The sequence below is a fragment of the Aplysia californica genome, unplaced genomic scaffold (genome assembly GCF_000002075.1).
Source record: "Aplysia californica isolate F4 #8 unplaced genomic scaffold, AplCal3.0 scaffold00303, whole genome shotgun sequence".
Classification (NCBI taxonomy): domain Eukaryota; kingdom Metazoa; phylum Mollusca; class Gastropoda; order Aplysiida; family Aplysiidae; genus Aplysia; species Aplysia californica.
Genome location: NW_004797573.1, coordinates 637,442 through 650,672, shown reverse-complemented (window position 1 = coordinate 650,672; position 13,231 = coordinate 637,442). Strand labels below are relative to the sequence as shown.

General features: G+C 39.1%; 1 protein-coding gene across 1 annotated transcript in view; it reads right to left on the bottom strand.

Annotated features, from left to right (window-relative positions):
* The window catches only part of LOC101853010 (RING finger protein 17), a 34,708-nt gene that overhangs the window by 5,494 nt on the left and 15,983 nt on the right, over positions 1 to 13,231 (bottom strand). Inside the window, exons 8-15 of the mRNA XM_005101900.3 lie at positions 12,483 to 12,595; positions 9,254 to 9,421; positions 8,184 to 8,279; positions 6,729 to 6,954; positions 6,278 to 6,397; positions 4,646 to 4,825; positions 834 to 950; positions 153 to 398 (exon numbers count right to left, since the gene is read on the bottom strand). Coding sequence (XP_005101957.1) covers positions 153 to 398; positions 834 to 950; positions 4,646 to 4,825; positions 6,278 to 6,397; positions 6,729 to 6,954; positions 8,184 to 8,279; positions 9,254 to 9,421; positions 12,483 to 12,595 — 1,266 coding nt within the window. The remainder of the gene's footprint in view (positions 1 to 152; positions 399 to 833; positions 951 to 4,645; positions 4,826 to 6,277; positions 6,398 to 6,728; positions 6,955 to 8,183; positions 8,280 to 9,253; positions 9,422 to 12,482; positions 12,596 to 13,231) is intronic.

Genomic DNA, 13,231 nt, shown 5'->3' with positions numbered 1-13,231 from the left:
TTGGTCTGAATGTTCAGTTAGCTGTTGGACTTCAAGAAGAGATAAAAGGAAAAAAACATCTTTCCAATTATATCAGACAAGGCTCAAGTAACAGATTAAAAACTTTATACCATACTTTGGCAACACGCAAATGAAAAAAAACAACAACTCACAAACACCAATGTTTCCTGAGCTGCTTTCATGCTGCCATGCACAGTGATCACACACTCGTTATTGACCACGTGCTCGTGGATGTGAGCCAGCACAGGTGTGGGCCAAACTCCGTCCCCTGCAGAGGGCTCAGCCTCAAACAAGACACAGTGCAAGGCATGCAAGTGCTCCTCAGCAAAGGCAGAACACATCTCCATGAGCTGGTCCACAGGTACCCATGCAGTATTGCCAAAATCTATGTACTGCACCTGGGAAAGAAAAGTTCAAACATAAATACCATCACAATATAGTGTTCTTTAGATTATATGATTTTAGATTTAACAATCTTACAAAGAGTTTTACAGCAGTCGCAACACAAGTCAGTCATGTAAGAGCCAAAGATCAGAGGTGTCACTAGAGAGTAACATACAGAGAAAAGAGGGAGAAAAGGACGATAGATGTTTGTTGATGGGAAAGAAGGATCAAAACTACACCACAGTGCTTGCCAACCAACCACCCACTCGATCATATGGAGCATTTGAAACTTTTTATTTCTACTAATCATTCACTATTAGCGTGTTGTCATGTGGTGCATACAGAGAGGACAAAAACCAGCAAGTCAGAGAACAGAGGGATACCAGATCTGCCCAAGCAATGGAAATACGAAGTTCCAATCGAATTCTCCAAATGTGAAAGCAGCTCACCTTGGCTTCTTCTTGTCTGAACTCCATAATCTTCGCTCTGTACCACAGGCCATCCTCTGGGAACTGAGACACACACAGCTGACCCACTTGCCACGACATAAATGTGGGCACAGCATCCTAGAGGGAAAACAATTATATCATATAAGATAAACCGAAATTTTTGGGGCCAACTTTTAGAGGTCAAATCCTGAAACAATATAGAGTAGCGGCGGGGTTGCGCGATAGGGGGTCTGTGCGACAACCCTGTAGTATGAACCAATTTAAACATGCTAGAGCGTTACCGCGCTTATCAACATATGGCAGCACCCTTTCCTGTAGCACAAGATTATTGGCAGGTCGCTGTGGTTGTTTATTGCACGTACACAGAGGCAAATTATTTCCAGGTTTGCTGATTACGTATTTTAACAGTGCATCGGCCTGCAGTTGTAAGGCTGTCAATGTATTTTATGAAGATGTGTATACTTGCACTACACACACAGCAGTGTGTTGTATGTGTAGCATCAGTACTAAGCAAAGTACGGAGCCGCTCAGCCTCTCTGAGGGGATGAATGGGGGTTGGCGCGCAGTGCCGCCATGGCGTCTGGTAAGGCGGGGGTTTTGCGTCTCAGACCTCTGCAGCGAGAACGGGGCAATCTTATATTGCATCAAGGCCCACACCAGCCCCTTGACACAGCCTCTGGACCAGGAGTTTTTCGGGGCCTTTATTAAGCCAGCCTGGCGAGAGGGGGTAAGGATGTTTGTGACAGACACCACGGAATCCGTCACACCGAGGACGTTTGCCGGCGTCCTGAATTGAAGGCCTGGACAACAGTAGCTCTGCTAAAAACGGCCCTGAGGGGATTCACCAAGTCAGGGCTGTTTCCCTACAACCCTGACGTTGTCCTCACAAGTGACAAGCTGAACCCAGCTGCACCTTCACAGGGTCCCCTGCCCCTACCCTCCACTTGTCATCCACCTCGTCTGCCTCTGCCCCATCCGTCTCTTCTGCTTCTGAACCATCCACGACGTCACAAACTCGCCGTCACCGACTCAAGGAAATATTCTCCATGAACTTAAACTTTAAGCTTGGGGAGGAGAAGGTGGACCTGTACCTCAAGAGGTATGACTATGGATACGACCTCAAGATCGACCCCGACTGCAACATATGGTCCAGCCTGATGGACAATATTGAACAACTGGCTCCTCCGCTCCCCCAGCCATCAGCAAGAGCCCTGGAACCTCAGCTCCCCTCCGGGGACATGACTATCGACAAGATGCTCACATTTCCGTCCTGTTCAAAGAACAAGGCCGTTAGAAGGCCCAAGAAGAGGAAGGCGGAAGAAGAACAACAGCAGGAGGAAGAGAGAAAGAAGCAAAGGGAGCCGAGAAAGATGGAACGGCTAGCACAAGCTGAAGACAAGAAGGAAAGCCAAAAAGAGAAGAAAAAACAAAGGGAGCAGGCAAAGAAGGAGAAAGAGGAGGAGAAGAAAAGGAGAATTCAGGAGAAGAAGATGAATGCTTTGGTTGTGGCCTCACAGAAATAGAAAGAGGAGGAAGATTCCTCTGACTCAGGACAAGAGCGGTGTATGACGACAGCTCCGACGATTGTGGGGACATTACGGTCGACTGTGCTGGGTGTGGAGCCACCACCGCAGCACAAGTAGTGCTCACCCAGGGCATGCTTTTTGACAAGTGGTGGCACGCCAACTGTGTCAAACAGATGGACATGAAGGACAAGACTCAGGAAGACCTGGATGCCATGGGCATTGAGATCTTTTGCTGTGCTGACTAATCTCTCCTTCCCAATTTGTTTCATACAAATGGTGTAAACAATATCTTTGTTTATCCATGTGCAATTAGATCCACATGTCTCTACTTTGCTGTTCTTATAAAATTTAATTCATGGTTTTCAGAGTTATCTAGACTCACTAATAGATAACTGTTTCCATTATAAGTGTTGGCTTCAGTTATTTTTTGTTTTCTTTCTCTTTTGGCTATACATAAAAACTGAGTGTCTTTTGTAACTCTTAACTCTAGTGCAATTTGTAAGAATATTTCCTGCTTTGTGGTTAGAAAATCATACGTTAGCCTAAAAAATTTATAATAAGAAGTTATTAGGGCATGTTGCAAGACCCGCCCTATCCTAGCGCGCAGCCCCTCCATAAAACGCACCACCCTCAAGCAGGAACGAGCATTCCCGCTCATTGTCGCACACACCCGCCCTCACTTTGCCACACAAATACCACTACTGAGGGAGACAGGCAAACAAAGCAGGCATAGCGCGCTGGGCCGACGATAGCAGACGAAATTTGCTTCTCATCAGTTATTGTGCGGTTACCTCCCCTTTCACAGGGGACTCGCAAGTTCACTTTTTATGCTTAGGGTAGCGCAGACTACCTCCTCTACTCTAAGTGGTGGCACCGTAAAGCCTCCACAAATTTGTTATTTATACACATATGTGTCATGACGCAGTGAAATCAGGTGCTCGTCAATTTTTGGGGATGTGGAGTTAATGGTGTCATTTGAAATCTTATTCATTTGCCTTGCTTTTGATGGAAAAAAATACTTCGACTACCTTTGATAAAAATCAAGATATTTGCGATTGAAGAAGGCCGGGGTCGCAGGTTTCAGAGGTAATATTTGGGAGAAAATGGACGCCAAAGTTTAGAAATTTCAATAGCTTGAGAGTCCTTGAAAACTGCAAATATGCATATTTTGTGCCTTTAATCATCAATGTTCGCTAGTAAAATTCACAAAGAAGTGTGTTTTTATTTGGACAAAATAGGTGTTGAGCCAAAAAAACAATAATTTGATAAAAATTGACAAACTGGCGGAAAAATGCCTGGTTTTTTTTTTTTTTTCATTATTTAGACAAGCACCTGGTTTCACCACGATGCCTCACATATTGACTTCTGTTATCTTTTAAAAAATGCTGAACATTTAGCCCAACAAAAGTTATACAAATTTAATCAAAAGTAAAATTTTTATTTGAAAGAAGAAAAAAACAAACATTAAGCCAATCATAGCTGGAGATTACAAGTGGCTTTCTTATGCTGTTACTTACGATGGGTCACTGCCTCTCCCACCACCTCGTGCAACATTTTTTTCTTTTTTCCCCCCCCACAAACATTTTCCACACCCATCAACACCAAGTCAGACCATTTACAAGGTGGGGTTTCTCACCCCTGTCTGTCAAGATCAATCCCAAGCAGCACAGATCATGTCTCAGCAAAACGAGATAAACATTTCTTCAAATCTCCCCACAATAGAATCAAACTCACATCTTCTGCCTGCGACAGCAATAGCCTTACCATTACACCACAGATGCTGGCTATAGCAGGATGAGTTTTTTTTTGTTTAAGTAACAGACAAAACCATATCTTGACACATGTTTAGAGCCCAAAAGCAGGGGTGTGGAAGTTGCTAAAATCCAAAATGACCGAAAACAGCCAATGGCTTTTTAGAACTACCCAGTCAAGCATCCATCTTTCACCAACCAGAAAATCAGGATGAGCTTAGCAAAATGAAACTGCTATTTAAATCAAAACTTCTGTAATTTAAGCCATATGACTTCTGAAGTTTACTTCACATTTTTTTGTCTTGTTGCTTCTATAATATCGACAACTGAACTAAAAAAAAAGAGTATATTTTCTATATTCAGACCACGTAAGTTTCAATTTTTTGTCTGCTTGCTTCTATAGAAAAATGAACTAAAAAAAAAAAAAGTATATTTTCTATATTCAGACCACGTAAGTTTCAATTTTTTGTCTGCTTGCTTCTATAGAAAAATGAACTAAAAAAAAAAAAAGTTGACTTTCCTATACTCAGACTACCTCATAAATTCGCTGCAGTTCTTGCGACATGTGTTCAATCTGGCCTTCCCACACCACAGGCTGAGCATAAATGACCCCGTCATCTCCCACAAAAGTGGGGATTACTGTCATCTCACTGCCCACTTCCACCTCAGGGAGTTCTGGTAGGCAAACTGACTTAGGCACTTCCAGAGACATCACCTAAAATCAGATAACAAGAACACGTAAACACTTTTTTCTAGGTCCCAAAACCTCCAAGCATGCAAAAGGATACAAAAGACATGTCTTCGGACTCGAAAAGATCTAACATTTTAATGGACAAAGGGGATGTTTCAGAGGGTCAGAATACATTAACTTTTTCAAGATTACAGAGTTAGTTTTAGTAAGAGTTTTACAGCATTCTCAACCGCATAAGGTCATGAGAGCGCGCGAAACACAAGCTGGATGCATTCACAACAGTTCACAGCACGGCTTAATTTTGGTCAGTTATCAGATTAAAATGTCAAATATTCATGGCTGAAATCTTAATCTAAAAATGAAAATTTACATATTATGTATTTACAATTTATTGTCAATACCAGTGATAAAATCGAGAATTCTGTTGAGATCAACGACGGAGTTAAAATTCTTCCTTTGGGTCTCTCCAAAGTCTGGACATTCGGTTAAGATGTGTCTAATGGTGAAATCTGAGTTGCATCCGACACAGAATGGTTTCTCATCTCCCTGCAGGAGGTATTTATGTGCCAGGGGGGTGTGACCGATTTGCAACCAAGTAAAAATAACTTCAACTCTTCTGGAGAAGCCTGTAAATTTTATGAGCCCAGTTTGGGCATGACATTGTGAAGTTTACTGTTTATTTGTTTACTCCAATGGGTCTCCCACAGACTGGAGGTGTAGTTCTTGACTTTATTCTTATAGATAACAGAGGAGATCAATCTGTAATCGCAAAACTAAGAATAAGACGCACAAAATTTTGACAAATGTGCAAGCCGCCATTGAGAAATGAAACAAAGGAAAGCTACATAACCAGCTGGGGGATCAAAGACCAATTTTTCATACAACAAAACCTCTGATTCAACTGCAAGAAATCGTTGCCTCAATCTACATTTTTATCTAAAACTAATCGTTACATAAATGCTTTCAAAGGTTTAAGGCAGCATATATTATCCACAAACAGCATATTAATTTTAAGAACCCCGGTTCTCGTTTTAAAAAACATTATTTTACAGCCACAGAGGTGGTTGCTTGTAGAGCACAAGTAATTGAAATGTTTTTCTACCCCCATCAACACATTTTGGCCATTTACAGGCAGGCAGATTCGTTCTAACCTGTCAGGGCCAACCCAGACTGAGAAAGACACAACAATCCAGTGGACAGATTTTTATTAAAAACAACCTCCACACTCAAGAATCATGTTTTGGGCCAGTATAAAGCTCTACAGTAAAAAGGGCAATACCAGTAAAATGCAATTACATTTTTTCTTTGCCATGTTATTCTTTTACTTGAAATACTAACTCTTTTCCCGCTAATTTCAAGCACAAGAGAAAAAAAAATATCACACTCAGGTTCCAAGTCAACTGATCTATCTTTACATTTCTTTAACTGTTAACACCATAAAGAATCAGAAATCAATACAGGTACAGCATATCTCACCTGATCCTCACTCTCAGCATCAGAGTGAACAGACGCATGAGAAGGCAGAGAGGACTGAACATCAGGACTGCTCTCATTTTCTTTATTCTCATCCTCCGCTTTATTCGAGCTGTCGCATTCCTGTGAAAATGTTAGTGCAAAAGAACAATCCATTAAACAAATTCAGAAAAACATCTGTTCTCTCGCTCAGAATTTTCAAGCTCTGACAAGAGTTTGTTCGTATTTCAAATGATAACCAGGAGGTCATGCTACTACTAAAGCTGTCATTCTTACAAATCGGTTTAAAATCATATTTTTTAAGTATATATTCGTAAAAATGAATGTTTTTCTGGGTTTTTTAAAAACTTATTAACAATAAAATCAGATTTACTATAAACAACGTTTTCTTTACACAGGTAAAGCAATGAAAGTAAAGAAGTCATAATTCCACTTTATGGCAAAACCTGTTTACCTGGCCAAACATTCTTTTCATGAATCTATTCTCCACTTTTTCCCCAGTCTCTGAAGACATGCGTTTGTTCGGCATGGCTAGGCCTTCATCGAGAATGTATTGACGCAAAGAATGGTAATTGCGACTGGCTGGCTCAAAGGCTGTCTCTGGAATCACCTCTTCCACAATTATGTCAACAGGCACACCTTCCTCACTTGCGTCGTCCATTTGTTTCACATAAAGGTTCCTGAAAATATTTCAGTTGTAAGTGGTACCTTTTTCCGTCATTGATAAAGCAACCACAGATCTCTGTTCAGAACTCACACACAAACTTTACTCAAGCCCAGACTTTATGAAAAAAACTATTTACCAAACAGGATCGGCCAGAAGATGATGTAACAATTCCATAGCGTTTAGAAATGAGCTGAATAACACATTCAGTCAAACAGTCCCCTCCATTCACACTTTCCCTTTTCTTCTAGAAGAAAAAACCCCAGCAGTCACTGTCCAATTGTTTTACCTGACTTTCAAACTGAAAGAAAAAAAACATTAACCAAAACTTGGCACCCAATCAGGAAATAGTTAAACAAGCAAATGACACTCAATATTTGTTACAGGCATGATCCTTTGCTAAAAATAAACCTCCTGAAGAAAAGGTTTGAGATTTTAATTTTTTTAAAAATATATATAGGGAAATAAAACAGCAGTTTCTAATTCTTACATACAAGCCTACTTATTTCTGACAACACGCAAAAATAATTTGTGAATTCAACGGACACCTACGTGATGGAATGTGTGAATGTTTGATACACATATAGTTGAATAAATATGCATGAATTTTTCCATATGGTGTATCTTTTTCTAAAATTGTCGACTCAAGTAGTCATGGTGGGCCATTCTGTTCCAAGTGTTGAAACTTTGGCTTTGGTCAGCAGATTCTAGCAATACTTATCACGAAGCACGTTCCCTTCTATTGTCCAAGCTCCAAGATTAACATATATTACACACACAAAATTGTTATCACAATGAAGTCCACCCATATAAAGGCCTAGTTTTTTTAAACACTGGTAGAGAGGTCAGCCGCGATAGCTTTGAAGCCTGTTTGGGACACTATTTCGGTTGCCACAACTACTATTAATAAATAACAAGCTAAGTGGAACGTGAATAAACATACCAACATGTGTGTGTGTGTGTGTGTGTGTGTGTGTGTGTGTGTGTATCTGTGTGAGAGAGTGCGCGTGCATGCATGTGCGTGTGCATGTGTTTGCATGTATGTATATATGAGTGTGCATGTGAGTGCCAAAATCTCCAAGGGAAAAGCATGGGCTAAAGCATCATAACCCCTCAAACACACTGGATGGGTTATAGCACATCAACACATGCTACACCTTTGTTATTAAAAAAAATTTTTTTTTACCCTAAAGCTTACTTTTCTACACCTTTGTTAATAGAAAAAAACCCAACCCTAAAGCTTACTTTTCAAAGATCTGCCCTGCCATAAAATCTATTGCAGTACTTGACCACCGTTGCTTGTCTGTGGTCCCAGCTGGGATGAGATCCCCCAAGTAACACCTGACAGGTAGATAAAGGACACCATCATCGCATTGTTAAATGATATAAGGAAAACCAAGGATCAAATAAAGAAAACATAGAATATCAATCTTGATGACTGGTGGATGGTGTGAATCTTTTTTTTAAAGTCAGGAATTAGTCAGGCAGGAGCTCAAGTTACACATATGTGAGGCAGCGTGATGGAATCAGGCTGTCGTCAATTTTTGGGCATGTAGAGTTATTGGTATCATCTTATAGCTTGTTCGCTTGTCTTTTTTTGGATGAAAAAAATATCCATTTATCTTGAATACAAGTTGAGATATTTGCAAATGAAGGGGTTACCTGTTTTCAGAGGTAAAATTAGTGAGAAAATGGCCACCAAAGATTAGTTATTTCCTTAGCTTATGAGTCGGTGGTAACAGAAAATATACATTTTTTGTGCTTTTAATCAACGTTTTTCAGAAAAAACCCACACAGAAATTAGTTCTTTAAAGGGCATGAAAGGTGTTGAGCCAAAAAAACAAAAGTTTGATAAAAATTCACAAACCTGAGGAAAAAATGCTAGTTTCTTTATCTTGATAATTTTGACGAGAGCCTGATTCCACCACGTTGCCTCACATATCAATGTGGATACACTTTTTCTAGTGACTGACCTTTTCATTTTTTTTCTTGAACATACAGTTTCAAACTACACTTAAGAAGCAAGTCTTTAAAGATAAAGAGGTAGTTTTTAAAAATATAAGAACGTTCCTATGGGTCAAGAAAGGTCAACTGGCAGAAAAAAATGACAAATCAAAATTTCCTTTCAGTTGCGCTGTAAGTCACGAATGCTCTTATATATGCTTCATCAAATATCAAAATAAGAATATACGACAAATTTATCTTAATATTAGTATACACAGAAGGGAAATGAAATTTGAGCATTCGAAGGATTAGAATATACCACACAGAATAGGACATTAACATCTGTAACAAACACCAGTAAACAAAATTACCTGACAGCATTGCTCTCAGTCTTGCAAAACTCTGCAGCAAGGCTTTGTAAGTCTTTGGAAGAAGTGACCTCAATGAGCGAGCCAAAGTCAGCAAGTTCCACCACTGCTCTATCGGGCTCTAGAAGCTTCTTTAAGGTTCCTCGGTACCACGTCTCATCCTTAGGGTTCCTGTGAAGTAGGGAAAGAATTTATTACATGCAACAATATCCTCCCTCACACAGAAAACAGAACAACAAGAAGCAGAGTTTACATTGCAGTACAAAAACAGTTACATTATGTATACTGGGAAGTAAGGTTATGAATCCTACCCTATATTGGGACAAAATAAAACGATAAAGGTACTATCTGTAGACATTTAATCCTCTTGATCCCCAAAAAAAAGTTATTGCATTGCGAACATGCATGAACCGAAATGGCATTAATCTGGGGTTGTCCTAAACTTAATTATTTTACCTTTTCAGCTGCCCGAGAGATACTGCAAAGATTTTGATGCAGAGTTTGAAGAACAAATCACGTTTGGAACAGAATTTTGGCATGTTCACAGGTAAATATATCTATTGAGTTGCATTACAGCTGTGGGTATTTTAAGTCACTGGCTGTCCTAAGATCAAAACAATTTTCAGGCAAGTTCAGTCCATATGTTATATCTTTCTGTGTTTTATACTAAAACTCTAACATAAGGTAATCAACATCAAGACATTTCACAGAAGTTAAGTCGTCTGTATAGGATAGCTTTAGGTCTTTACTCTTTTTCGTGAAACATGAGACGAATGCAATTTAGAAGCTTTCAATTTATGTGCAGTAAACAGAGATATAGAACAAGCATATGAATTTTCGGTAAATATCTTAAGACTGGCTCATGATGTGAAACCCGTCACTTTTCAAAATAAAAACAATCAGATGTTACTCCATTTCTATTTAATTTTTAAGCAAGATAACCAAATACAATCTTTAGAACACAACTTTAAACTGCCAACTAGACTACTGCCTGTTGAAATGTACAGATCTGCCACTCTATGAAATAAAAAAAATCAGAATCTCAGAGGAAAAAAAAATCAGGATCAACAGCAAATCATCAAGGTGACTACAAGGCTGACTTGAAAATTTGTCAAGGATGGCTATAATACTGTATATATACAAATATATATATTCCCTCACTCTATAGGGCTATGAAAAAAAGAAAGATCCTGGTTTGGGTGAGTGGACCGGCCAGAAAATCAACTGCCAAAAATATGTCTTGGTTTCAGCATTCACAAATACAAACAACGCATGCATGACAAAACCATTACAGGGAAAAAAATCATAGATGGGCCTCAAAGTAGAGGGGAAAAACTGAAAGTGATCATGGGCTTTAAAGTAGAGGGGAAAAAAACCCCGAAAGAGATCACGTACTCGTGTCAGAGTTGGAAAAACAGGGGGAGAGAGTAGGTTGCTGAAACTCTTGTAGTCTGGAAGCTTACACAGACTAAATCGCCCATGCAGTGATAAGAGTGCCTTTTCGTACAATTACAAGGTATGCCTTCAATCATGTATACACTCAAGGCATCCCCTCATTGCGCCATTCTGCACAGACCTCAGTTTCAATCAAATCTAAAATCTGAATCCAAGTTGAGGTTGGCTTTTTTTTTTTTGGGTTGGTATTGTTTTTAATGGGGGCTTTTAAACCCAAAGTCTCATGACAGGCACCTCAAGTCCAAGTGTTTAATATTTCACTGGGTCCATGAGGCTCTTCAAGTAAAGTAGGATATCTTTTTTTTTTTAAATCACATTCAGTTATGTATGACCTGAGATATCTACAATGCCTTTTGCAAGTATATTTCTTACCACATATAAAAAGTCTACTTTTTAAAAATTTTGTGATTTTCTACATATTGAGAAATATAGATCTTTGCTTAACAAAAGCAACTAGCACTGTGTCATTTCACTCAGAAAAGGGAAAAAGTAAAACTGACACACAGAAACAATAAAGGGAAGAAAAGGAGAAATACCTACAAGTGGTGTCCTCCCTTGCACTGAATGGGATTTTGCAATAGAAACCGCTCAATAACAATAACAATGACACATTACTACAAATACTCAATTTCAGCCAAACTAAAAATCTAAGAAATACATGCTAAAGCAGAGATGCCAACCACAGAAAACCGAAATGAGTATTGGGAAATATGAAAATGTGTAATTTCAGGGGAAAATGTGTATTCCCCACGACCGACCGACCGACCAACCAGTAATAGTAAAATGTTCAGGGTGTCCAGCAATATTTCCTGAAAAAAAATTACTTGCCCACCAGCTCGAAAAAGGGAGCACACACGCGTACAATATACATGTATCCAGTCAACAACATGTCAGTGTTCAATGTCATACTGGGGTCTTGTTTGACTTAAGTATTTCAGTCTATTATATAATATTTTCCTCTATTATTATATATAAAAAATAAATCCTGCTTTGAGAGTTCGGAAGGGCTTACAACAAGAATTTCGACTATCAAGAACCAGCCTGGGTGTCACGATTCATATTATGAACTGAAAGACTCAAATTATTGCTCAAACTCAGAGAAAAGCAATAACTTGAATGGCTCAAGTAGACCCATGCACCGTGAGAGTTGTAACAACTGTGGTAGGGCAAGATGCAGTGACACTGAAAATATGCCAGTCTTGAACAGAAAGCTACAACATACACTGCGGGTATAATTTACTATCACCCATCCAATGAAACGCGAACATTTTATTTCAATAACACAGACTTGCAAATGTTGCGTTATCAGACAACTGCTGGCAAACTTCTCGGCGGTAACGAAAGTGAAAGTAGATCTTGATTTTCACGATTGAGCCTTGGTGTCACATACCCTTCCGCCTGCCGCCATAGCTGCCTATTCGCGTGAAAGTGAAACGTACTCTCCGGGCGGGGAAAAGCTGAAATACGATCGCGACCGGCAAAAATTAACTTATTGACTATATCGGACTTGATTTTCAAATATTCCAGTTCTGTGAAACTGATACTATTTTGACAAAAGATGGGACTTGAGATAATTAGGTTTACTCGCCCAAGCTGAATCATGTATTTTTCGCATTCCAGGATGTGTATTTTTTCATGAAAAGTCGTATTCGCATATTTTCGGCAAAAAATCTTACTAAAATACGTAAAATCGTACTGGTTGGCATCTCTGCTAAAGCTTAGACAAAGTTCACAGCTTCCGTGCCTGACATAGAAATGAACCACTGGTTTTCAGTACCTGACAGCGCAGCAATCTTCCAAGTTCCAAGCCTGAGTACAGTCTTCTCCTGTCAAGCAAGCCTTTTGAATGCCTGCCATCAGTTTCTGCACCTGTTCTTCTTTTTCTTTGTCCTAACAGAAAGTCAATAAATAATCAGCTGAGAAAACTGGAAGTAAAAAGGAAGCTTGGATATTCATTTATATGATAGAATATTAAAAACAAGTGTCCCTCATTTCTTTAAATGCAATTAAAACAAATTCTAAGGGCAATATAAAAAATAAAGATTTAAGTAATTGTAATGGAAGATTCAGTCTTCCACTCTAAAAGAAAAAGTATGAATCTTTTCCCCACCCATCCAAGAACACATAACTCATCTTTTTCCAACAAGAATACGCGAACAGATGTCTCCCACTCACAATGAAAATAAGAATCAATATAATCACTTATTTGTGTCTTCCTGAACTGCAAAGCTACATATAATGTAAGGAGCTATCCAGCAAAAACATCACACAGCTGTAAAAGGTAGCTTCTATCAATGTGTATCAAAAAGGAAACCAAACTTTTAATGTTTAATATCCTTAAAATTTCACCGGCGTCTGTGCTAGAACTGAAACAGTATCTTCATAAATCAAATTTTCATTTATTTCTGAACATTTTGGTGAGTAATACATGCTTGTGCTTTGAAAACTATCTTTTCTATAATGAAATGTTAATGGATGCATTTTCAAGTGCCTTTGCCGCCACAAAACAGAGAACTGACCTTCAGC